The 27,944-nt window shown below is 36.1% G+C and overlaps 1 protein-coding gene across 1 annotated transcript; it reads right to left on the bottom strand.

Moving 5' to 3' along the window:
* Nucleotides 1–2,878: 2,878 nt before the first annotated feature.
* On the bottom strand, nt 2,879–27,231 carry LOC129275132 (polypeptide N-acetylgalactosaminyltransferase 1-like). Its single transcript, XM_064108720.1, has 4 exons — nt 25,749–27,231; nt 22,286–22,490; nt 6,667–6,839; nt 2,879–4,040 (listed from the first exon to the last, which is right to left on the bottom strand). Exons 1-4 carry the CDS (start codon nt 25,903–25,905, stop codon nt 3,829–3,831), a joined length of 747 nt encoding a protein of 248 aa, XP_063964790.1. The 5' UTR covers nt 25,906–27,231; the 3' UTR covers nt 2,879–3,828.
* Between the last annotated feature and the right edge of the window lie 713 nt (nt 27,232–27,944).

The raw sequence follows: 27,944 nt of genomic DNA, 5'->3' as shown, positions 1-27,944 counted from the left end.
GAGAGACATGTGTGAAGAGAGGGGAAGTTTAGAAAAGAGAAAGGAAGAGGTTTGTACCCCCCCCCCCTATTTCGTATGAAATTTCATGTATGATGAAAAGTTGAAAACACAGCCAAAGAAAAATATTTAGGGGGTGAGCAAGAGAAAGAGAGCGAGAGATAAATGAAGACAGACACACACACAGACACATGTGGGGAGAGTTGGTTTTATCTTTTACGTGAATGATTGAATAAATGAATGAATGAATGCATGAATGAACGATTGATTGAACAAACGAACGAAAGAACAAACAGAGAAAAAGACACCAGAGGAAGCAGACAGAGACAAATGGGGGGGGGGGGGGAGAAACAGATACCAAAACAAAAACTAATATGCTCTCAATGAAGAGTAATAGGCCTTTAGTCAATATGCCAAGATGAAAAGATTACACTAAAGGGCACTCCAAATTATGATGAATTGCATTATTTCCATAGATACTCCATTGATTGTGTATACGGCACAAAATCTATTTACTTGATAAGGCAATTTGAAATCTCGGCTACTTAATCTTCAGCTACTGTCACCCACTGTCCCAAATCAGTTTAATTAATAGCTATGTTGATAGGTCAGGCATATTGAATGAATTTATCACTAGTCATTCCCAGTAATCACAACTGAAGGGGTTTATTAATTTGGTAAATAGGAATATATATTCAAATCATACTGTATAATGAGAGCATATTTTCTGGCAAAGAGCAGGTCTATTCATATAATAACGAATTACAGCATATTTAACCCAAATATAATCATGATTATGAAAATAAGCATGCTTATTTTTATGCAATGTTCACGTTTGGCCAATTTTTAAAGTGAAAATCCCATTAAAAAACCTAAGTTTTTGTTTCCTGAGTAGCTCACAAATTATGGTCGAAATTTGTGCAACACAATTTTACTGTAAAAAAAAACAACAAACGAATGTAAATTTCTGGCAACTTGTTTTCAGCTGCCAACACTTAGACTTCATCTCACAAGCGAATGACACCCATATCCCTCCCCCCCCCCCCATTCCAACCCCATTTCAGCTCTTCATTTTATTACTTTATTGAATAATTATGTACCTTTTAAAAGGGAAAGTATTTTAATATGTACTTGAAAAAAAACATGAATACTATCCTGAAATACTATTCCAATGAGAATCCTGGAAATCTGAAACTATTTGTCATGTCGTTCAAGACGCTGAGTGAAGGAATGGAAAGTATTATATATATTGAAGTGAAAGTGAAAATATTTCTCTTTTTCCATGTAATACCATACAACAAAGCTGCCAACCACAATTTTGAAAGAAAAAAAAATCCTTTACGTTATTTATTACTTATTCTGCGCTATTCCCATTATGCACATTTTCAAGCCTAGAATACTATTTTGTTTCAAATTAAAAAAAAACATTATAAAAAAAACACAGTCACACAAGTTTCAGAAATCCTACTTCAACTTGAAAAATCTCACCCAGGGTCATTTTCCCTTAATAAAAATCCTGGAATTGGCAACTCTGGTATATTCATTCAGAGTAATAGGCCGACAGTAGGTGGTTTCAGACCGCCTCGAAGTTCGTCAGTTCCAGGTATTCTCTGATCGGGAAATTTACCCCGATCAGAAAATACCAGGTATTTTGGTAATGTGAAAGCAAACTACGCGTAATTTCCCCGAAAGAAAATACCCGCTAAATAGTAGGTACTTGGCGAAATTACGAGAACTTTCGCGGGGATTTTTCCAAGGTCGCAGGTATTTTGGCGATGTGAAAGCAAATTACGGGAACTTTTAGCCCAGCGTGTCGTTGGGTGCGGCGCCGTGGGTGGCTGCTGGGCTAGTAGTTTTGAATCTCGCGCCTTGCCTGCTTATTAGACCATACTGCGCATGCTCCTAACTTCAGGAATTTATCCCGAAGTGTATGTTTCGGGGCGGTCTGAATGCAGGAATAATTAATGGGTATTTTTTAGCCTAAAAATGTTCTTGTAATTTAACGGGGATTCTTGTGATCGAGGCGGTTTGAAACCACCTAGTATGTAAATATCTTACAAACCTTTTCTCTTTTACACGATCCATGTAACAGGATCCATTTAGCCTGCAGCTTTTCAATAAGTTAATTCAATTCAATTCAATTCAATTCAATTCGTATTTATTTTTCACTCATAAAAAGAAATCAACAAAGTACAAACATATAAACAGATAAGATAGATGACACGAATATACAATAAAATCCAGTTAACATGAGTGAGGGCAGACTTGGCAAAAAAGGACGAGCCTTATAAACGCCAACCCAAGATACTTAATGAAATAAATTGAAATAACACAATTATACTAAAAATTAAGAAAACAAAATACCGTACAGACCCTAGACAAAAACAAAACTACGATACAAGAGCCTTCAATATTAATGCAAATGATAATGATCCAGTAAAAAAGTCTTATATTGTATATAATTAAATTGATTCTCAGGGGAAAATCCCAATATCCCTACTTTATTAAAACAAAACCTCTCTGTATTCATGTATCATTATGAATCTAGAATTTAGACAGAGATGAACTACATGTATTCAGGTTTGAAACTGAAAGGTGTATGATCTTAAAAGATCATCATCGGTCATTCATTCCCAAAATGTAAATGCACAATAACCGAAATGTGATGCCATAATTTTGCTATTTTTAAATGAATGAGAGATCTCCCTGAATGCAAATTAATGATCGTTTTATAATAACCGAAGGGCCTGCTTGCAAAATCGAAACTGTTTTCACAGATACAAACATGTTTACACAAAACCATTTTCCCCAATACCAGTAGAATTGCAGTGCAGCTGAAACATGAGTTCGATGCAGGATATTTCTATTTTCTATCGTTTTTGTAACTCTGGGATGAGAGGTAAGCTCTCCACCATGAGAACTCTCGACTGTAAGACCGCAAAATAAGGATTCACGCAAGAGGCACACAAACATGCTCTCATATTTCACCACAAACTATCAGTCTAATAATGTTCCAGAGCTTCTAATAGTGTGGGAACTATGCACTTTACAGGGTATCCGAGAAAAAAAAATGAGAGGGGGTACGCTATCTGGCGCTGCACAGCGGCTGCCGGGCCCACGATCAATTGGGCAAAGCAAATTTTCGGAGTATTTCATTTCATGTCTATTTCGAACAATAAAATATGGATTTTCATTAATTTTTTTTCATTGAAGTATTACCTACAAATTCAGAGCTTCCCATAGGGTGAGAACTATGCAATGTACAGGGTATTCAAGAAAAAAATGATGCCAATAAAAATGTGTTGTTTAACCACAAACTACCATTCAAATGATGTTTAAGAACTTCCCATAGCACGGAATTACATGTAGATGGCATCCAAGAAAGAAAAAACATACAGAAAACAAACCCATGTTCAAGTGTGTAAAGCTATGTGTATATAGTCTTGTAATGTTTTAAGAACTGTAGTGTGGGAACCATGCATTGTACAGTGCATCCAAGAAAAAAAAATTATACCCATTACATTATGTTTCAAGTATTTCAGTGTGGGAACTGGCAATCTTGGATTGTACATAGCATCCCCCCCCCCCAAAAAAAAAAAAAAAAAAATCAATAATCAAAATTAAAGAAAATAAACAAAACACTCAGAAGTCAGAACATTAACAAAAACTACAATGTACATGTATAGTGGTTATAATGTTTCAAGAATTTGATTTTGAAGGGTGGGAATGATAGTTTTGTCCCCTTCCCCGTCCCACCTCTCCCCATCCCACCCTTGCCCCTCCCCTTTCCTTATCTAGTCAAAATTCATGAAATAGAATAAAAGATTCCACTTACTTATCATCTTTAATCCTTGTCATCAGCGGTTCTAACCAACCCTCCGTGCACTCTATATGAGCATCAAGGAAAGTTAACACTTGACCCTTAGCGACCGAAGCCCCTCTCAGCCGTGCCCTTATCAGACCGCTCCTTGTACCCATCCGTTCCACATGAACGGGGACCGATAATTTTCTAACATAATCCTCTAGCTGCTGTCCGAGAAAGTCTGCATAGGTGAGACATTGTAAAAGATAAAGCTATAATCTGGTTGAAAATGTTAAATAATGGAGATAACGAAGTGTGGAGGATATGAATACATTGAGTGGGTGAGGTTCTTTAATGCCAATTTCACCACTAATCATTCTGTTTGAAGGCCTACACTCTATAAATTTTAATGATATAAAATCAATCAAGATCGGCTGTGAATAACGACAAACCGAATATTGGGTTTATTTTTTAATCATTGAGATTAACTTTTCAATCTCAAATGATTGAAATTCAAACCTTTTGCTTTACATTTATTCAAATCCATAAGGTTTAAATATCCAATAATCTGCTGGTCACTATTCACAGCTAAACTGGATTTATTTTATTGTACATCATTGTTTCCATCAATTAAAACTGTACCCATGTATGATACACACTGGTGGATCCAGGGAGGGAGGGAGGGAGGGGGGGCACAGCCGGCCCATCCCCCCCCCCCCCCTTTGAGAGGCACAATTCAAATTTGTAACATTAAAATGCTTTTCTTTCATTCTCTTTCTATGAAACCATTTGTACCAAGAAACGTCTACATAATCACACTTTCTGTTCGCTGTTTAAACCATGCAAAAATTCAAATTAGCATACATGTACTTCTGTAAACCAAGGCAAGATGTTTTTTTTTTCCCATCAGGCTTTTCACGTACAAGATAGCTTGTCTTTGCTAATTGATACAGAATCGTGCTTGAATCACTTTCTGGTTTTATGCTTATTCAATTATTCATTGTATAAACCACAATGACGCATAATACTGAATGTAGAATGAGCTTTCACTACCCAAAACCGTGTGCAGTTTCAATTCTTTATGTATTGCTCTGCCTTTTTTATTTCAATTATTTTCTTATATCCTTCATGAATTTTTAATTAATTTCAGCTTCCTTCTTTTTATGCATGCCCTATTGAATAATTGAGTTTCCTTTCCTAGTTTATTCCTTCGATATAACTTAAAATCCTATCCTTCTTCTGTAAAAGCTCTATTTCTTTTAATAGAGATTTTCTCTTTTTTTTCTTGTAATCTATCTTTTGATACCTTGTTTAAAGTTACATTCTATATGTGAATTTAATGGATTTGAAATAAATTTAGATCAATTGGGTTTTAGGGACCAATCAAATTCTTCTCCTTCTACTTCTCCCCCTCCTCTTCATCCCCTCTCCTTCTTCCTCTCCCACATACTTTGTTTAGGGCAGTTCCACGGTTACGGAGTGACATTCAGAAACAACTTTTTTGCATTCAAACAAAGATATCACCCATATTTGAATAGTTATTTTCAAAGAAATGGTACCTGACGGTAGTTGCTGAAACCCACTTTTAAAAATAACATTTGTTATTTTGATCCACTGAATTAATGAGGTATGAATATTCATAAACATGGTTACGGAGTGACGCAAAATGGACATGCATATTTGAGGAGAAAACACATTGCTCAAACTCTGAATTTTCAATTGCTATCATAATTTTTATTTATTGATTGGATTCTATTTTGTTCTAGCTTTAATATGCTGCATTACATTAAAAAATGTGTGTATTATTTCATTGATTACGACTTAAAACGTAAACCTATACCCGGTTACGGAGTGACAGTTACGGAGTGACATCAGAAGTATCCACTCATGGGCAACGTAAAATGAATTTATATTTTAAAATTTGTGTTTGATATGATGTAAAATGATGACATTCAGATTATCCAACAGAAAATTTTACAAACCTAGCAATAGTTTTCTGTTAAATTGAAATTAAGTAAAAATATAATATATGTAGTCCCATGTATAGAATTTCTTGTATGGTTTGGATTCTCCTATAAGGAGATGCGTAAGAAAAAAAATTGTGGCTATTTATGTTCCCCTTTTGTATCTATGAAATTCCATTTGAGTTTTGATAGAAAAATTTGATCCAGATATGAAATAGAGCCAATATAAATTTTTGGAAAATGTCCACTTTTGCTTGGAACTGCCCTTTATTTTTCTTCAGTATCATTTTCATTCAAAAGTAAGCACATTTGATTTGATATTCATACTATCAATTACAAACAGGCTTTGTATAACTAACAATTTCAAAACAAATCCTATATCTTGTTTACCTTGTTTGCACTTTAGAATGATAGGAATCTTGTGACAGTTATGTTTGTATCAATTTTCCATTGAAAGCTAAAAGATAAAGAGTAGAAGAGGGTGGAAGAGAGAGAATGAGAGGAAGACCAACTAAAACAAGCAAAAGAAAACTTTTGGCCGTTAACATGAATGAGGGAATGTTTTCTCAATTGCCACTTAGCAACTTTCTTTCTAATATATGGCATCAAGGGTTTATCACAAGACTCCTTAAAGCACCATCCAAATGAATACTCTATCTAGCCTCTTCCAACACTACCAGGCATTCTTACACAAATCACTTTCACTAATGGGTTAGATCCCTGATGGTTCCTAAAATAAATACATCCCATGATTGCCTAACAAGGTATGATACTCGGTCCCACTCCCATCCACCCATGGGAGATCTCGATCCTTAGCCCGCCACAGAGTGCCATCATCACCCTCAACCACTTTTTTTATCATCCGATGACGACTTTGATCGCCGACTCGGGTTTCGTACGCACCTCTTTCGCTGGCGTCGTCAACAAGTATTATCTCAGTGAGGAGTTCCCGTGGTGAGCGATTGATGATACTGTGGATGCTGCGTAACAGCGTGCTCCACGCTTCGTTGTGAAAGACGATGACGATACTGGTGCTCGGGAGTTCAGAGGCCGGTGGATAGCGCTTTCTTTTACATCTACACATTTTAAAAAGAAGAGGGTAGAAAAAGGGAATCTTCAGTATGGATTGATACAATATGTTTCTTGAACTTTCTTTATAGGCCTTGCTGAAAAACAGCTATATTACATGGGGGCTGGGGGCGATTTAGCCCCCCAAATGCACAGAAGAGTCCTGGAAACTCATGAAGGCGCCATGGAAAATCCCCATTCATTGCAAAATAAAGCTTTTTTTTGCCTGAGCTATATGCTGATTGCGGGCAAATATTAAACGTAGGCCTACAGTATGTTATGTTTTTTTAATTAAGTCAAACAAACAAACATATATATATGTTTTTGGGGAAAGAGGAGAGAAACAGTTTTTTTTTTTCAAAGTGACGAACTGGCGGCCGATATGCAAGCTGTCTAATTTCAACATAGCACTCTATTTTTCAAAAAGTATGTGGGGGGCGGGGTGGGGACAGAAACGGTGGTTCATTCATTCCAATGAGTGCCCCCCTCCCCCCTGATTGGAAATTCATCTATAGTGTAACTGCTTAACAGGGGTGGGGTATCTAATATACAGTATGCAAAAAGCCAATAATACAGAATTCTATATGGTCAAAAACATTTTAATATGACTAGTGTTGCTATTTGAGGAGGAGACGAATCCTCTTCTCTATAAACCAATATGCCACTTGAACTTTGTGGCATTAAAAAAGGGGTGAAAGTTCTCTATCCGGAGACTGAGTGATGAGATACATATCAGATTGCACAGGCCTGCCGGCACATGCAAATGTATATTCTTGAATAGTGTGGTCGTTTTAATGTAGCTGACTTCCCTAAGACACCGTTCTCATTATACTTTCTAAAACTAGTTTACTGGAAATCAGTTCAGAAAACCAGTTTGGAAGATGGCTTTGCTAGCTTTCCCATTCGCTCACCCAAAAGTGGATTTCAAAAACCACTTCACGTAAAGCGGTCTTGTTGCTATGGGAACACTCTCAGTGGGGTGACATGTTTTGCACGAAATTTGAAACCGCAGCGTAGGCATTCCACATACAGTGTGTGGAGTAGTGCGCTCAAAATGTGTGAAGATCGCTTACACTAAAACCAGTTTAACGAGGCAAATCGATCTTCAAAACTACATCAGGAGGTGGTTTTCTGAACCGATATGGAAGATCGCTTCCAAGTTTTAGGACGGAAGTGAGAACGGTGTCTAATAGATGGTGTGGTAAAACCAACCTTTTCTTATATCTGTGTAGGGCAGTCACCTATATAGCAATTCAACCTGTTGAAACTGAAACGTTAAATCTGTAATCCTTGTCATAATGTTATTAAAAAAATTGATGTACAAAAAAGGAGAATTGTTTTGTAGTGTTACAGAACATTGTCTCTAATATCGCATCTACTGCAGTTCATGCACAGTACCAAAAAATGTTTCAAACATAAGTTAAATTGTGACTTTTTATGAAGAAAAGAATTAAGTCCAACTAATCACTCTCGGGCCCTCCCATGTTTGTGAACTCACTCGTAAAAGTATGATTATCAAAATGTCCCAACTACCAAAGTTTCAATCACCAATAAAATACCATACAACATTGTAATCAAAATGATATGAGTACATTAATGAGTTGTTTACACTCTAGAGAGAAAAAAAACGATCCCCAAACATACATGTGTAAAAATATCTATTAGATATACAATGTGTATGTACCCAACAGTACAAGATTATTCTATGGAAAATCTATCCTCAAACTGACACAAAATTTCACAGTGAGCTACATGTACAGTACACATTCATTCCTCTGCTTCAAAAACAAATTCAATTTAAAGACAAATTTAATATCAGGGTGGAGTTGTCAAATCAAACAGTTGTATTAAAATGCAGTCTACTTTTGCCTGAGTACTCTTGAAGAGATAAACACACACAATCAAACTTGCAGTTCCGGCATACTCATGTACACGACAAAAACTATTTGAATACTTCACTTGCAAAATTTATTCAATACATTTCATGAGAGTCTAATAAAAGAAATATATAGGCCTACATGTATTTCAATTCATGAAATATCAATTCTACAAAATGATATGAGATGCAAATCTTTGTTTTTTTCATGAGATCCCTCTAAAAGGATGTTTTATTCATTAAGTACTATAAAGCAATATGAAAGTCGATGAGGATGGAGTACTTCCAAAGCAGACATTTTTAAAGAAAGGAATTGTAAAAGATATCACAAACAATTTCTATTTTCCCAAGAACAAAAAAAAATCAATTATTCATCCCCTACTCCTGAGCCTTATTTTTACCACAAAACCAGGATTAGAACAGATTTAAATGTACATGTATCTCTATTAAAGTGGGCCATTTTGGCACCACAAAAATTAAGGGGGCAGTGATTTCGGTAGTGTAGATATAAATGTATGCTACAATGCTCAGTGGAATAGTGGAATAATGTTTCAAAGACTGCCCCTCTTTCTGACTACATGTAATACACACAAACACTACAAAAAGAAAGGTTCTACAATCTTTTTTTTTTTAAGAGTGAAGGCAACTCACTGATCGTTCATTTCCATTCTTGGAAGATGTTGTATGTACAATCAGTCCATAAAATGCTCAAAAATAAGCTTGGAGAACAATGTGAATTGAACATGCTCTCATACATGTATTAAAATGATTGATGTTATTCCCAAAGGCAAAGGAGCATTGCTGATCAATTTGTTTTAATTTGTACCAAATGTATGATTGCCGATCACGGGCAAAGTGTACTCCCTGGTGTGAAGCTTGTATCCCAACTCCCAATAGGGGCTGTTTCATTAAAACTTTCATAATAAGAATTTGCAAGAACAGTTAAAAGATACTGAAATCCTTCAATCTGATTGGCTGATAGCAGATTTATTATATAAATAATTTGTTATTACAAAAAGTCTTCTTTTATAAAATGGAACCATGATCTATGTAAATACATCAATTGGGTCAGATGCATAAAAAGAAGCAGTTGCTGGAAAGCCATTGCTACAAGCAAAAACAATTGCTAGCCAAGCAAAAGATCATGCTGAATATAAAAAAAAAAGCGATTGTTTATTTCATAACCCGTTGCTTGTGCTTTATATTAAAACCCTAATTTCTTGCCTTCAGAAAGCTTGGGTTTTAACAATAGCGATGTCACACAGCTCAAGCTGGTGTGAATATGACTCACAGAATAAAAGCTGGACTAGTATGCAGAGATGTAGTAGCGCAAATACCGCTTCTCTCATGTAACATCTTTTCCTTTAAATAGTTTCTAATTAATAAATTTATAGTTTGCTTTCGGTTTGTACTTACAAGGAAGAAAACATGTTATGTAGGTCATGGTACATCGTTGGGTTCTCTCTCAGGTGCATTTACATGACTATAAAGCGCAAACGCCCTGATCAAGCAAACGCTCATGAAAGCTGCTCTGACAGTGCTTGAAAAAACCCAAGCGAATGCTAAAACGCGGTATTAAAGCAAACTGTTCACTTTATGCATACGCTTTTTAGCAACAAATAGTCATCAAGCAAATGCTACTAGGCAGTTAGCAAAAGCATTTGATCACTCATTTTTATGCATACAGTGTACGGAATCAAGCAAAAGCCAAGCAAAACCCTTTCAAAAGAAATTGCTACTTTTTATGCATCTGACCCATTGGGAGACTAACAATGGTTAAATTTGTGAAATACATGTATACAGGTGTACAAAAGACAGACCTGTATGTAATTGATGGTATTCTGTACAGCACAGGAAATTAATGACACATTTGTTTTCATTTTGAACAAGCACATTTTGCACTTTTTAGAAATGAATTTTTAAAGTATTTAGGGTACATCCAATCACTACATGTATCAGTTCCAGGGTTCCCACATAAATTTGAAAACAGAATTCCATGACTTTTCCATGACTCTTCCATGACTATTGCTGCTTTCCATGACTTCCCATGACATCCAGGGAGTTACATGTATGTACATGTAGTTATGTCACAAAACTGGGAAAATGGAAATCGTGAACACAAATTATAATAGCAGAATATGATCACAGAGTATGAGAGTTGCGAGACACAACAAACTGGAAAGCTGCCACAGCCAAGAGGTACATGTAAATGCAATGCCATGACTTTTCAATGACTTTTCACAAATTTTCCAATTTCCCTCAATCCCTGACTTTCCATGACCACAATTTTTTAAGAGTACCCTATTGAATGATATTTGAATCAATTTCTTCAGGGTGAAAAACACTGCTGATCAATTCATATTCATTTTATAGTGATATGTACATGTACATGAGTGTATAGGTTATCAGAGGCTCAGCAGCGAATTCGATACCACTTTTTCCCATCAGTACCTTAAAACTGAGATGCTAAAAGGCAAGTCAAAGTTTAATGTGAAAGGGCACACAGACTTGCGGGATTGATATCAATCCCTGTTACTCATTTGACATTAATGATCAAATATTATTTCTAGCAATGTGAGAGACAGCTTCAAAATATTGTAAATATTTTTATATAAAGCACTCTCAGAAAGTTGGAAAAAAGATAAAATCTGATTCACAAGCAATATATTAATATTCACATGAATGAATATAAAACAAACCATCATGAAAGATAGAATGAATCAACATACAAAAAAATCAAAAGGTAGTGCATTTTGCAGACAAGAAACAGCTCTCCTGTGATGACTGATAAAGTGACGATGTTTCTAAAATGAGTTTTATGACAGCCTCACATTCTGCATGAAACAGGGACACAGATATGTACAGTATGTAATTGGACCAGACACCATCACCACTGTCCACACTTTGCTGGATTCTGGAGCTTTTAAAGGTCAAGTCCACCCCAGAAAAATGTTGATTTGAATAAATAGAGAAAAATCAAACTAGGGTAATGCTGAAAATTTCATCAAAATCGGTTGTAAAATAAGAAAGTTATGACATTTCAAAGTTTCGCTTATTTTTCACAAAACAGTGAAATGCACAACTGAGTGACATGCAAATGAGACAGTCGATGATGTCCCTTACTAACTATTTCTTTTGTTTTATATTGTTTGAATTATCCATGTACATTATTTCATTTTTTTACAGATTTGACAATAAGGACCAACTTGACTGAACCATATAGTATCAAACAGTGCTAATTCCACATGTTCAGGGAGAAATTGTTTTTTCACTTGACAATGAAGAGAAAATTATAATATTTCATATTCCATATAATAAAATACGAAAGAAATAGTGAGTGGACGATGTCATCCGTTTCCTCATTTGCATACCAACCAGGATGTACATATAACTGTTTTGTGAAATTAAGCGAAACTATAAAATGTCATAACTTTCTTATTTTACAACCGATTTTGATGAAATTTTAGTGTTATGCAGGATGGATTTTTCTCTTTTTATTCAAATCAACTTTTTGTTGGGGTGGACTTGTCCTTTAATAGCCAGGCACCTAAATGTAGGTACCTTTCACACCTGCCAAATTTATAAAATACCTGACATTTTCTGATAGACAATCCAATAATAAAATGTCAGCTGTTTTTGCCTGTGCAAAAGAAAGTACTGCATACCAAAATTTTCTGTCTGCTCTGTTGTTTTAATCGCGATCTCACTTCTACACAAAGAGAGAAAGGCAGCGCATTCAGCTACTACAGGTAAAGCCTTGCACACAAACTCCAGAAGCGCACCCTGCAACGTTGTTGGCAGAGCTACATGGCCACAGTTCTTACATGTATTTATTTTTTAAAATGCTTGATTTTAAAACTGGATATTACATGAACATGTAACTGTTGAAGAAAGAAAGAAATCAACAAAATTGTGTTTAAAGTCATGTCTTTCATTTATGCTCTGATTTGCTCAAGAGTTTGCTTTTTCTCCCTACATTTTTAGCGCATTTTTAAATGCGATGAGAACCACTTCATGCAAGCTGCATATTCATACATAATTTTCTGTCTCTGTGTACATGCAGGAGAGAGATCCCAATCGAAACAAATGGAATGACAACAGAAAATTATTGTGTAGAAGTACATGTACTTGTACTGTTTATGAAGAAACTGCACTTTATGAAAAAAAAGAATTAGCAGGAAATTTCCAAGGTCCTGGCAATATTTAGCAAGTGAAAATAAAATAGGGAAAATTTAAATATTATGCAAGCACAATGGCCATCCCTCATAAAAAAGAATAAATGAAAAAAGCTTCTGCTGGTTCGAAAATTTAAAAAAATTATCTGGTTCAGGTAGATTGTTCAATATCATCACATACACACATTGTATGTATTTTGAGGCCTCAACAAGTTCTAATGTTTCAAAAAAAAAGTTTTTTCATGATCCAATTTGGTGTAAATTTCTACTTCTATTTCATCTCATATTTGTCAGATCCTGCTTGCCTCTCCCACTCATTGTGCTTGTAATACATTGAATGCATACTCACTCAATATCATTGCTGGCCTGTTATAAATCACTCTTACAAAATACACGTAGGTCTATACTGCTTTATTTACATCCATGGTCAATTCATAACAATGGTTCATTATTATGCTCATCAAATGTAAATATTCAAAGTAATTAAGGTAAGTCAAATTTAGATTAAGGTAAACAATATTGATGCTGATATCACCAAACTTTATAGGATGAAACTACTATATGTCAATGGCTTATTTCAAGAGAGGCCATGCATACATGTACATGTAATACAAAACAAAGTATAATAAATCATAATAAAGTAAACAAAAGTCAAACAAAAACCTACATACAAAAACCAAATAAAGGGAGTGATGAAACAAGATCAAAACAGAAACAAAAACATATTAGTAACAAAAATATGTTTTAAAATGGATAATACAGATTTCAGGACTTTACCAACTTCAGATTCAAATAAATCAAGATTTGGTACTGTGCGAATATGTTCTGCCAATGAATTGAACTTAAGTACACGTATGGCAAGATAAAGGCTGCCTTTAAGAAAAATAATTTGATACAGTACATGTACATATTTTTTCCTCCAGTTCACCCTTGTTCTGGGCTTTCATAAATCATCGAGGACAGAAATTAGATGTCAAACAAATTGCATATTTCTAGTTATCAATCATAGTAGAAAAGACAGAAATTGCCTTTCAGAGCACAAGAAATAATTCCTCATAAACTGAATATGATCAATGGGAGAAGGAATGGGATTAAAGTGGGGAGCTATTAAAGAAGTTGAAAAAAACAATAAAAAAGAATAATTTGGGGATAAAAAGCTAAATTTTGAGATACATGTACCGGTATACATGTAGACACACAAAATGAGTGTTGAGACTGACCTTCTAGAAAGATACGTGTACTGTAGTATTCTAAAATAGATTTTAAATTATTGATTTACAAAGAACTTTGGTAAAAGTGTCTCTCTCTTTCTTTATGCACTCTTTCCAACATACATGTACATGTACATGTACAGTATACATTACATGTACTAGATTTTGCTTCCATACAGTGTACATGTATATGTACCCCTCTGATGTAGTACATGTAGATGGTGAAAACCTGTTCCCATGCCATGGTGATACATGGTCTCTACAGGTCTCTAATACAACTTTCAATGTTTCAAGAAAATTAACCATGGATACCAGGGGAAAAATTACAGAGCTGGGGGCAATTTAGCCCCGGAAATATTAAAAAAAGAGCCTTGGAAACTAAAAACTGATCCTGGAAATCCCCATTCATCGCAATGTCAACGCTAAAACCCCCGTCACACAGAGGCGGAATGAGCCGGCATGCCGTCGGAATGAAAATTCTTGGTACATTCCTGGATATTCGAAGCGCATTCTAAAAATTCTGACTGCATTCTGAGTGCATTCCAGACATTCGGGTCCATTCTTGTGACCGGCCCGAATGTTTTGCTCATGTTCGAAACTTTCGAAGTGCATTCGAAGTGGAGAAATATCGAACGACATTCGAAGTGCATTCTGACTGCTCTCTGACTGCATTCTAAATATTCTTGCTGCATTCTAACAGCATTCTTAATATTCTTCCTGTGTTCCGACTGTATTCGACAGTCAATACACCCGGAATGTGCAAGAATCATTCGAGGCGGGATCAGAGGACGTTCTAAGTATTCGAACGACATTTTTGCAAAAGTAGTGAAAATTTCAAATTAACTCCCGAATGTGGCACAAATTCTGAAAGTTCTTCATTCCGGCTGGTTCTGCTCGATTCCTGCTGATTCCGAATAAGTGTGACGGGGGTATAAATGTTGCAGATTTTATAAGCAGTATGAAGTTGTGAAAAGTAGCACTGGAAAATATATTTAAAAATACTTTATTTTTGCCTGGTGCATATATTGTTTTATAGCCTTGCCTCTGCCAATGAAATGTTTGTCAATCACATACTGGTTTATTTTCTATTGGTCTAATACCAATCCGTCTAATAACCAACTCGTCTAACTACAGTGTATCATTTGATCTACCATTAGTTCTCCACTATCCTGATGGTCTAATTGCCATTTCGTCCACTCGCCATTTCGTCTCATAACCAGTTGGTCCAATAGCCAGTAATAGTCCATGGATATAATATTTGGTCTAATTGGACTTTGGGTGAAATGAGTGAAAATAAAATGGATATTAGACCAACTGGTTATGAGACGAAATGGTCATGGATTAACTGGTGATTAGATGAAGTGATGATTGGACCAAATGGCTATAGGTCCAAATGGCTTTTAGGCGAAATGTTGATGGACTGAATGGCATTAGACTAAAATGAAGGAAGACCATGTGATGAGTGGACGAGTTGGCAATAGACAAAATGGCAATTTACCACATGTACAGAGAACAGCCAGCATTTCACAGACAATTTCTTTCCTCAGTGGCCACTTATTACTTATCAACAATGATAATGACTGTCTAGCCAATCTACCATAAATCAAAAATATAAACATAATGCTGGTAGCCGGTACAGTACATATATGATACAGGCTTTAATACAGCAGTTCTGTGATAATCAAACTTTTCATGTGGACTTTTCAAGGCTTCATCATTAGGGCTATTCCACGGTTACTCACGTTACATTTGGAGACACCTTGACTCATACTTGGAGCTGTAACTCCATTATTATTGATAGGAACTAAACATCTCTTTATCACAACATAGTACGCAGTCTGACTATCCTAAATTGTATAAAAACAAAACTTGGGAAATTTCATTATGCTCCTGGCAAATCTTTGAAATGTGTCGGTTACTCATGTTACATGATTTGGACATGCATAAAATGAAAAGTGGACATACCGGTAAGTGAAAAGTGTCCTCATGCAAGGCTTTTATGAAAGTTGATTATATCCATTTCAAAGAAGTATATTAGGGAGACAAATTTGAATATAATTAAAAAAATAAAGAACACATGGTTTTTACTAGGGGTGCAGATAAAGTGGTTACTCACGTTACGGTTCAGATGGGCTATATATGTACAAAGACACATTGAGCTCATGTCCACCAACCTATGGAATTGCCCATTACATAATTACTGCAGGCCAACATGTACATGTATGTGTTTCTTTTACATGATGGGTGTTGCAGCTCAGTTTACCTTTAAAGAATCACTATGATACCTCCAAAACCTTCATGTACAAGTAGTAGACCTGATAATTTTGAAAGTTAACAAGACTTTTTATATACATGTAGTCTCAAGGAACAACCTGTGTCAGCCTAGGCCATGACACCAATAACTCATTGACATTATAGATTTATGAAAAGATGTGCCCTTGCACATAAAATATTTAGCGGTCACTTGCAGCCAGGCATGCACTGACTACATGCAAGTTTTACAGAGTGCCTGCTTGAGAAAATCTGGGAAAGGTTGAAGCATTCTAGAATGAAACTTTCACAACCATCCCTGGGAATAAATGCGGCTTGTTCTCCACCAGCCAAATTTGTTCATCTCGAGATTTTGAAGCCCAAACAAGCGCTCTTCAGAAATAATAGGGAGATCTAAATGTAGCCCACAAAGCAGAATCTCTCTCCCTTTTAACAGCTGCATTCTCTTCCTTAATCTTGCTCAAACACAGGTGATTTCCCCCAAAACCAGAATATTCCGCTTCATGGATGAAAAATATCGCAAGTTCACTTGTAATCTCAAGAATTAAGATGAAGCCCACAAAGTTGGCTTAAGTTAATATCTCTTCATGACAAATAATCTTGATATTGTGATGATGATGGGTTAAATTTACCAGGATTTGAAATATTGTGATAATGTAAGAACCGAGGCTTATGCAAAAATAATGTACATGTACATTTGCCTTCTTTGGAATGTCAACATTAAAAGATAAATACCAGTTTTATAGTAAAGATCTCAAAATGAGTTCGAACAGAGTGCTATAAAATTACCACCCAAGTGTTTGTACATTTACATGTATACATATGGTGTATGTATGAATGAAAAATATGTGCCAAGTGGCTCGGGAAGAAAATGCATAATTGCTGAGAAATTAGCAAAATAAGCATGGAATTCCATCAAATTTGGGGTATTTTTCCCAACAATATTAATACACTGTCCCACATATGTTTTCCTGTGTTAGTGATCATCAGAATTATTGGTTTTTCAGCTAAAATTTCATGATTTTAAAAAAAAGTTCATTTCAATGCACCAGATCTACAATGTGCACGTAGATCTATGATAATATTGTGGCAATTAACCTTGATTTTAGAGACTTTCTCGTGAAATAATTGTTTGCTGCAACTACATGTACTGTCTTTTACCTTTAAAGTTGATTTACTGTACGGTACATGTAATTTACATGCACAAGACACTTTTCTCACAAATGGCAATGGAAAATGTGTGTCCTTTTTATTGTCACACCCTGTACAGGGTGCCAGCAAGAAATGTCACCAGAGACCAATGACCCATTCATCATCACAGATTTATGAGTAGATCCTGTCATCTTTTTTTCATCCTAACCAGGTACCACATCCATCTCATCCTTCATAGTTCAATCCAGATTTTTTTTTTTTTTTATAGCCAGAGCTACATGGACATGTACATGTACAAAAATCATCCCTTTTTGCAAAAAACTCTGGAACAGAAACGTACACATATTGTAATTTACAACAAAAATGCCATGGCAGCAGCTAATGGCAATTTTTTAGTATTTGATTGACATGAAAAATGAGCATAATGCAAGTGAAAAGAGGAATTTAACAAAGAAATGGAACATGTTTCCATTCATTTCAGCAACAATATACATGTATATTAATATTACTATCTGCTGAAAATGGCAAAAATTATTTGAAACGTAAGTTTATATGGTACCAGAAAAGTCATGTTTCAATTACAATCCGTTCCCATTATCAAGATATTGAATAGTGTGTTGAGAAGACGTACAATGTATCCTCAAGGCTCACAAATTCAAGCTTTTTCTATTAAAAAAAACACCAAATATACTCAGCTGGTATTCATAAAAATGCATCAATTCAACTGACATTTGCTGCAATTATTGCTGGTAATTTATTTCATCATTTCTCTTTTTTGCTTCTGGTATATTGGATTTTTTTCTCTTGTAATAAATCTTTGATGTTTAGATTAATAAAAGCCATTTTAATATCTGACTTTTTTTAATGACATGGTGCCCACTACGCAAGAGCAACCTACATGTACTGTACAGTTGTATTGTTTATTTAGCCAATCAGAAACGCTACTGTGTGTCTATGGCTCAATGTCGTGAAGCGTAATCAGAAGAACAAATGCTCAATATTAACTCCTACACAAACACAGAAATGTATTTGCAGTCATCATAATTGACGACAGAATCCATTTGTTGCTATGAAATACTTTTAGTTGCTAAGGAATTGGCTCTAATTGACATTCGCTACAATATCGAGAAGGAAATAATGATCTTCAAGTTTTCCAATATGACATGTACTAGTACATACTGTAGATGACCAACCCCTTCCCCGGCATTTTGTTGAATGCTGATTACTGGCAAAGTGCCAGAGGAATACTTGAAATTTACATGTACATGTATGATGTCCCTTTTTTTGGTCATTTACAAGTATAAAAAATGATGAGGGACTGAAAATGGGAAATATCTGTCAAGTACATGTAAATGACAGGACAATCTTTATAAGCTCAATGCCCTGTCCACCCCATTCCCCCCCCCCCCCCCCGAAAAAAAAAAGCTATATCAGCCAACTGAGAATGAATATATGGCTTCACTGGTTTACTGGTCCAAATCAATCTTGGGGTGGGGCGATGGCCTTTTATATTGATCATGTGGGATCAGGTGTCAGCAAATCACTCACAACCACTCTAACAGTTAAACATCAAATCACAATCTACTATACTGTACATCACATGTACAGGTACATCAAAGTCAGCCAAATTCATTGAAGCAAAATTCTGTACACAAGTCCTTGAAATGAGCGAGGAGGAAATTTACATTAAAGTAAATTACATTTTTGATATCATTTGATTGATGGAATGGAATTCCGATCCCACTTGTGATGGTAAATGTACACTGTACTTGGTATTAATTGCATAAAAAGGGAAACGAAGCATTCAGTTGGATAGAAATAATGACGGAATATGGCAAAGACCACTGGTTACAAATTGATTGGATCCCAATACTGATACTGAATTATTTAATACAAGGTACAGTAATGTCATTATGTAATGTCAGTAATGTCATTAAACAATATCATTAATGTCATTAAAGATCTATATTGTACATGTACATGTATATGTAGGCTTTCTTATGGATAGATTTTTTGTTTATTTTTGTTTCAAAGTATAAAAGAGGTAATGATACAGAAATTTAAAACATACAGGATGAAAAAAAAATATTAATTCAGGTTTACTTCTGAAGGTTTCCATGGCGAAGAAGAATAGTAGGTTTCACCAAAATACTACAACGTTGGGAAAGATCGGACAGTACATAAACCGCGTAATGAAACGCTCGGGAAGAGCGCCCTACAGCGTTGAGTAAGTAACAACCTTTTTCTACCTTTGCGTATCGCGAGATGGTTGTGTACAAAACATATGAGAGAAATGGAATAGGAGACTTTTACACTTTAAAATATCTTTTATTCAATTTTTTTTTCTTTAATTAGAGATGAATATATTTCAGAGGTTTCTGGGTAATAGAAGGTGGAATTTTTCCCATGCACCACCCTTGAGCCCTATCCAAAGTCCCCTCTCTCATTTCCCCCATATGTTTTATTCACAGCTGTGTGCCGACATGCGATGGTTTACTTACTCAACGCTAGTGGGCGTCCTTCCCCAGGAACATTTTTCGGGGGTTTTGGAGCGTTTAAAAAAAATCCCCGAAGTGTCCGATCTTTCCCTTTTAATATCTTTGGTTTCACGGTACACCATGTAGGCCTAACATGTACAGTATCTTTCTCAGGCAAATGTTAAAAATACATTTCCATGGTATACTGTGAAACCTTCTATAATTCAGATTATCATTTAATCTTTTAAGATACTTTTTTATTAATCCTACACCCTCATCCCCTTAAAAACAAACTTCCAACAGAGAAGCAGTTCGGAAAAACAATAGTCAGTGAGTTCACTGATTGTTGTTATAAGCTACTAAAATCATTGCATCCATTTGGCTCAGAGGAAATTTGTCAGTGAAAGGGTTTATTTCCAATTCGTCAATTATGCCAATTCGTCCAATTGCCAACTCATCTACTACCACTTGGTCTATCATCAGTTCGTCTACTCACCACATGGTCTACTTTCATTTTAGTCTAATGCTATTCCGTCTAATAACCAGTTGGTCCAATAGCCATTAGTCCATACCATTTGGTCTAATTAAACTTAAACTTAAGTGTTAATTGTGCAAAATGAATAAAAAGAAAATGGGTATAAGACCAACTGGTTATTAGACGAAATGATATTAGACAAAATGGTGATTACATGTAGACGAAGTGATGATTCCAGGACAAAATGGTTATTGGACCAAATGGTTGTTAGACGAAATATTGATGGACGGAATGGCATTAGACTAAATGAAGGTAGACCATGTGGTGAGTGGACGAGTTGGCAGTGGACGAATTGGCAATTTACCAGTGAAAGCCGTTGACAAGAAGCTTCATGAACACCCTCCCCCCGTCATTTGCTTTCAAGAGCTTCAAAATATCAATCATGAGCACAATCAGTTTTACCATATTTGATTATTGTACATACATGTACTGTACAATGTATTCGGTCATAAGAGAAAAGCTCTTAACCAAGTTGTAAGTAAAAATATGGTACAAATAGTCTTTAAAAATATTTGTAGCAAATTGCAATGCGAGTAATGTACATCCCTGGAGAATTATGAATAGACACTCTAAAAAATGTAAGGGTGGAGAGGGGTAAATCCCTACTTCAAAAGGCAATGGACTGAATCAACTGACAGCACTTTTCCATCCTTCCAAATATACTGCATATCCATTTGAATAGTCCCAGACAATGAGCAGACTGAATACCACTGAAAATATATTGCCCTTAAGAACTAATGGAAAGGGATTATGTACGAGCTATGCACTGCACAGTGGGAACTACCTACTACATTTTAATACAAGAAGATTATCCCGACATTAATATCAATCAGTGGGACTGTGTTTGTCAACGCAGAGAGTAATATAATACTGAAATCCAGCATTATTATCCTCCACCTTGGGTGGAGACTGGTGTCAAAATGACTCATTGCATACATGTATGATATGGAATTATTTTTATAAATGTATCCCTTCATGGCCTAGACTTCAAAAAGGCTATAGATGTTCAATCTAAAATTAGGTTTAAATTAAAAGATGTATGCATAACCCTGAACATCTACATATTATGAAGAACAATCACAACTTCTTGATCCAAATAAGATTGAAATAATAATGTTCAGCATGCAAATGAAAACCTCCATCACTAACTCGATGTTACTTTTGTATTTTTTTTTGTGTGTATAAATCTTTACAAAAATTAATTCTCCCTCCCAAAAGTTAATGTGATTTCACTTTTCAACAAAAAAATCAACATTATTGTTGATGGTACAGTAATTGTAAAAACTCGAGCGCCTGATCAAGGTAGCTGTGCTAAAGCCGGGTAATTAATAACATTATCATGTTAAGCAGGGCCCGCTGGTGGAACAGTTTTCGGAACTAAAGTGGCTACCCTGGGTAAAATATGACATTATTATTATATCAAATCTTTAAAAAAGGATTAAGAAATTATACATATACCTCCAACAAACTATAATTCAGTTGCAGGCCTACATGCATATTGTGTGAGAGGTGAAAGTTAATATGTAAACAAAAAAGCAAGTTTGGAATTTTGAAAACATGTGATATTCAAAAAATTATTGCATCATTGAATAATTATTTTTTGTATATATATGTACATTTTTTGTGAATAAATGTGAATAAATGCCATGATTAAGAGGATAAAAGAAAGGAATATTGTTTGAGAGGTACATGTACATACATGAACATGTATTATGAGATAATGAGACCTACATGTACATTTATCAGAGATCACTCACCCATCCATTCGTACATCAGGCAGCGTTCGGTTGACTGAAATCATATCGCTAGCTAACAAGTTGAACTGGTTAATCCTAAACATCTCGTTTTTTAGGGACTCCTTATCCTGCGGTATGATGACCGCTTTACCCATCTCGCCCGGCCCGTTGGGATCGTGCCGGGGTCTGGCGGGCTGGTGCCTGGGAGGGGCGTGTTCATGCCCTCCTGGATGAGAGAGAGAAAATGAGAACAAAGATGGTGATTGTTGTTGCTGTAGAGTGCAGAGCAAATCAAGTGTAGGCCTACATGTAGATTAGCATCAGTATTACTCATTGATCAGTTGGCATCAAGAGCAAGTAATAACAAAGGTAATTTTTATCATGATTACCCAGACAAAAGATTAGAAATATGAATTGTTTTATCACCACCAACATCATGGTTGTCAGCAGAGGCAGTGCTCAGCAGGGGCGCCACCACCACACGATCTTCATTATTACCGCATCATCAGTATCATCACCATCATCATCATCATCATCACCATCATCATCATCATCACCACCACCATCATCATCATCATCATCACCATCATCGTCATCATCGTCATCATCATCACCGCCAATAACACCACTATCATTTATAAACACCCAGCATCATCACCCGTCATTATTAATATTTTTCAGAAAACAAAATTATAAAGGAACTTGTAACATGAACAGAAAAGGGTCTTGAAATTAGAATTCTAAATTTTTGCTACATGTACATGTACAGTACATCTCCTCCCAAACTTAAAGGAGAATGAAACCTTTAGAACAAGATAGCTTGTGTGAAAACAGAAAAATCAAAGAAACAGATCAACGAAAGTTTGAGAAAAATCAGACTAATAATGAGAAGGTTATGAGCATTTGAATATTGTAATCACTAATGCGATGGAGATCCTCAAATTGGCAATGCGACAAAGATGTGTGATGTCACTTATGAACAACTCTCCCCATTACTCTAGTATATATTTCACTTAAATTGCCTCTTTTATCACATCTATCAGTAGATCATGTGTTCTTTCTATAGGAGGGCATGTAATACAGATTTTTAAAGAATACATCATGGATAAAGAGAAAAAGCAAAAAGAGACATTTTGGGGGTATTTCATAGTCCATCAAAGGGAAAGTTGTTCACATGTGACATCACACATCCTTGTCGCATTGCCAATGGGAGGATTTCCATAGCATTAGAGATTGCAATATTCAAATGCTCATAACTTTCTCATTGTTTGTCCGATTTTTCTCAAACTTTCGTTGATCTGTTTCTTTGATTATTCTGTTTTGACACAAGCCTACTTATTCCAAAGGTTTCATTCCCCTTTAACTCAAAATAAATTGGGTCTACCTGTACATGTACACTCTACAGTATACTTGAACATAAAGGTCTATAAAACACTGTATTTCAGCTTTTCACTCTTTTTGTATGTACATGTACAACAAAATCTATTACCTTTCACCATACGCCATGTACTGTACGACACTGTTCAGGCTTTTATCAGTTTTCAATTTCACTTCCCAAAATTGGAGGACACTTCTGATAAAAAAAAAGTAACCCAATAACCCACAATGTCTGGCTTTCATTTTCAACAATATTGATCATTCATGACCAATTTTCAACACACGTGGGAAGATGACAAAGCACTTAGCAAATTGGACTGACAATATTTGTCGGGTTAATAATTTGCACAGATGTGAAGTGCACACAATGCAGACCTACATGTACATGTATATAAGTAACCTACATGTACACAGTAAAAAGTCCCGGAATGTCAGCTGTTCGACAAGACAATGAGGGAGGTTGAAAGGAATATGATCGTCTGCATACTTTGTGTTCTGCACTTTTCTTCGAAGTAAACAATGTTTGACTAGGATGTGATGTGAGCATGTGCAGTATTTATGTGTTCCGGATTGCATTCAGACAATACAGACTACAGTGCAGTCTGTAGTCAATTTCATTTTCTGTACGGTACATACATGTACATGTAGCATCATCAGTTCTCAGAACTTTCATGAAAATGAAGAGTGGGATGTTGGATGCTTGCATGTACAGTAGTAACAGTACTGTATGAGGCTGTTCTCACTACTTTCCTAAAACTAGTTTACTGGAAACTAGTTTTCAGTAATAGTGGAAACTAGTTTAACGCGTAGTGAGAACGATCGAAGCGGTCTTGGAAGCGATCTTCCAAACCAGTTTGGAAAACCACCTCGCGATGTAGTTTTAAAGATAGCTTTGCCTCGTTAAACTGGTTTTAGCGTGAGGACACAACCGTTCTTCGGGAAGCTATCTTCGCACATTTTGAGCGCGCTACTCCACACGACAGGTGTAGAATGCCTATGCTGCGGTTTCGAATTTCGCGCGAAACGTGTCACCCCACTGAGAGCGTTTCCATAGCAAAAAGAGCGCTTTACCTGAAGTGATTTTGAAAACCACTTTCGTGTGATCAAGTGGGAACGCTAGCAAAGCGATCTCCCAAAGCGGTTTCCTGAATCAGTTTCCAGTAAACTAGTTTTAGAAAGCGTAATGAGAACGGCCTCTTAGTTTACATGTACAGGTATATACAGTTGTGCTCAAAAGTTTGTGAACCCTACCACAAATGTTCAACAAGCACAGAGAAACAAACTTTTATTGAATGAACATGTAAATATTTTATCACCTGACTTCACAATTAAAACTTAAACATGGCAGAACTTGAAATACATGTATGTTCATTATCTGGTGGGGTCCACTAAACTTTGAACACCACTGAATACATGACAACACTAAACAGCCAAGATATACATATACTGTAGGAACAAATTAACTATAGAAATTCCAGAAATAGGAATGTTCTTGAATTTAACATTTTTGACAGAAATATGAACAAATTTGTAAAAATTGTAATTTTCCTTTTTTCGTAATAGGAATGTTAAAGAATATATTAAAGATACTTTTATAGGAATATTAAGGAATATTTTTGGAACATTTAGGAATATTTTAGGAATAGGCCTACAGGTATTTACTTGGCAGGTAAGACACGTATACGTACGCTGTTTGTCAACAAATGAATGGTGTTTGTCATTTCACCTCATTGTATAATAGAGAGAGGTTACAGCATTTGGTGAATAATGGCAGTACCTTTTACATACATTGTATATTAGCTTGAAAAGCAGAACAAAGTTAAGGTTTTTTTTTACTCACCATTTAATATCAGAATTTGGTGAATAATGGCAGTACTGGTACATGTATACTAGCTTGAGAAACAGAACAAAGTTTGGGGTGTTTTTTTACTCACCCTTATCAGAAATTGGTGAATAATGGCAGTACTGGTATACAAGCTTGAAAAACAGAACAAAGTTTGGGGTGTTTTTACTCACCCTTATCAGAATTTGGTGAATAATGGCAGGAGGCATACTAGCTTGAAAAACAGAACAAAGTTTGGGCGGGGGGGGGGGGGGGTTTACTCACCCTCTAATTCTCTTGGCACACCATGGTCTAAGGCTTGATTGTTACACCTGGAATCGCTGTTGCATTCGCTGTAGTACATAATCAACATAACATCCAAGAGAAACCAGACCATGGAGGTGGCTAGAACCACCTTGCAATACACCAGTCTCCTGGCCATGTTTCCTCAAACACACAATCCTACTGACGGGATGTTGCTACGGCTCCTGGAGACACTTCCTAGAGGATCCAAGAATGTCACAAGGTTCGCATATTCCAGGATGGTGTTTGCAGCGGAGGACAGTGTTCTATTGGATTTCTTCAGAATTCCACTCCGTACATGCATATATTTTTTATGAGTACAGGTACATGTACACTTTAAGGGAAGTAAAATTTTGTTCGGGATCCGGTTTCTCTGAAATTTTATCAATTTCCTTGTTTAGGAAACACTTTCGAGGCTTTTGAGTAAATGACGCATACATGTAAGTCGCTAGAATGGCACGATTCAGGATGTTCCTTGCACAGGAGGAAGCAACAAACAGATCCAGTGAGATTTATTGCCCAGCTGTATTTGACGGAGGAGGATTCCAAGATATTGGTTGTTACAAACTCTACACCTTCAATTAAAGTGCTAACAACACCTTGGATATTGGATGTTCTTCTTGCGGGAGAGGAGAGAAGTGCTTAAGGAATCCACAAAGCTTTGCATACACGAGGATGTATTCCTTAATATCCAAAGGGGATTTGCACTGTAACCATCAATCACTTCATCCGCACGTTGGCAGTTATCATATCCAGGCTTTCCCTTTCCTTTCCCCTATCTTTTATTCAACAGGAAATAGGTTGGAGCTTTATACCTAATATCACTAAGCCGATCTCCCGGTACTAGACTAATAATACCTCCAAATATTCCTGTCTGTGTGCAAAGCATTAAAATGAAGTGCTTTTTTGCATGGAAAAATATATGATATTAAAATTGAAACAATTGGATAATCAATCAAATCTGATGTTAGAAGTCCGTGAAAAAAGCTAGTACTTTTGAATTTTGATAGTACTTGGTATCCCGCAGAGCTGTCTATACTGCTTTAGAAAAGTCATTTAGTGTGAGGAAGTGTTCTCTTCAGGCGGTAGCTGATGAATGAGGAAATGTGCTTGACGTGACTCACGCTAATTGCGGCGCCGCGCTTCGCATTAATCCTGCTAGCACCTTTGCTTGTTTGGGAGCTGCTGCTGCTGCATGCACGCTGGCTACAGACAAGTGCTTTATATCTGGAGTAATGGTATTGACAGAGACGATGAACTTGAGAAAGGGATAGTTAGAGTACTGCTGGGGCTCCCTCTACACGAGGTGGGACAGGGTCATTGTCTCTCATTGGCTGGATGCTGGTCACATGATCAGGGGAATCCTCCGCAGAGTAGAGTCATGTTTCTCCTATCAACCCTCCGACGTGATACTTTGCTCTTCACTTTCTTTCCAGACTCGGGGGAATTGGTCGGCTGCACCTGTGTTTGAAGGGGAAGAGGAGACAAGAGAGAATTTTGACATCAAATGAGATGCTATGTACTAGAGCCTTGTTGGGGTGTTTTTTCTGATTTTTTTTTTTTTAATTACCTTTTTCTTGACTTTGGATATTCTCAGTATGCTCTTCGTGCTGGTACAAAATTGGAGTCACATAGCCCCAAACATCTCAAAAGCAAGGATTTAACTCTCTATGTATTTCCACACAAAATGACACATTTTCCTCTTTACTCAAAAAACTCATTCCAAAGAGATGCTTCCTTTTGTCTTGGGATAGCAATGAACAAATTCCCTGTCTGTGCACACCCATCACATTCTTTCATGTACATGACATGAAATAGATTTTCCATTGTTGACTGATACTTTTATTCATTTTTTTTTAAATAAAATTTTTAGTTTTCCTACAGTAGCTCTTGACTCCTCCCTCAAACTTCTCTGTTAATTTGTTTTTAATCTTTACTTCTCTGCCTCCCCCTCTCTTTTCCTGCATATCTCTGTTGCTATTAGTATTATGCTCTTTCTTTATCCCTAACACTTCAGGGCCGTCTGCACCAGCCCCAGTTTTCAAATTAGCGCAGTGCTATAAATTTCTGATCTGGCAAATTATCCAGATCTGAACAATCTTAAGAATATTTGTAATGGAGACGCAATTATCACGCTAGTTCACTGGATTAATCTCGAGATTGCAATCCAAAGTCAAC

The sequence above is a fragment of the Lytechinus pictus genome, chromosome 13, assembly GCF_037042905.1.
Source record: "Lytechinus pictus isolate F3 Inbred chromosome 13, Lp3.0, whole genome shotgun sequence".
NCBI classification, from domain to species: domain Eukaryota; kingdom Metazoa; phylum Echinodermata; class Echinoidea; order Temnopleuroida; family Toxopneustidae; genus Lytechinus; species Lytechinus pictus.
This window is presented reverse-complemented; position numbering and strand designations above follow the sequence as displayed.

What these genes read in the sequence shown, in the direction of transcription:
- LOC129275132 (XM_064108720.1), bottom strand. Translation starts at nt 25,905, where the DNA reads ATGGCCAGGAGACTGGTGTATTGCAAGGTGGTTCTAGCCACCTCCATG. An exon ending in CCTGATGTACGAATGGATGG is followed by an intron (nt 6,840 to 22,285) that starts GTGAGTGATCTC and finishes TAAAATGTGTAG; the next exon opens with ATGTAAAAGAAAGCGCTATC. An exon ending in TGACGACGCCAGCGAAAGAG is followed by an intron (nt 4,041 to 6,666) that starts GTGCGTACGAAA and finishes TCACCTATGCAG; the next exon opens with ACTTTCTCGGACAGCAGCTA.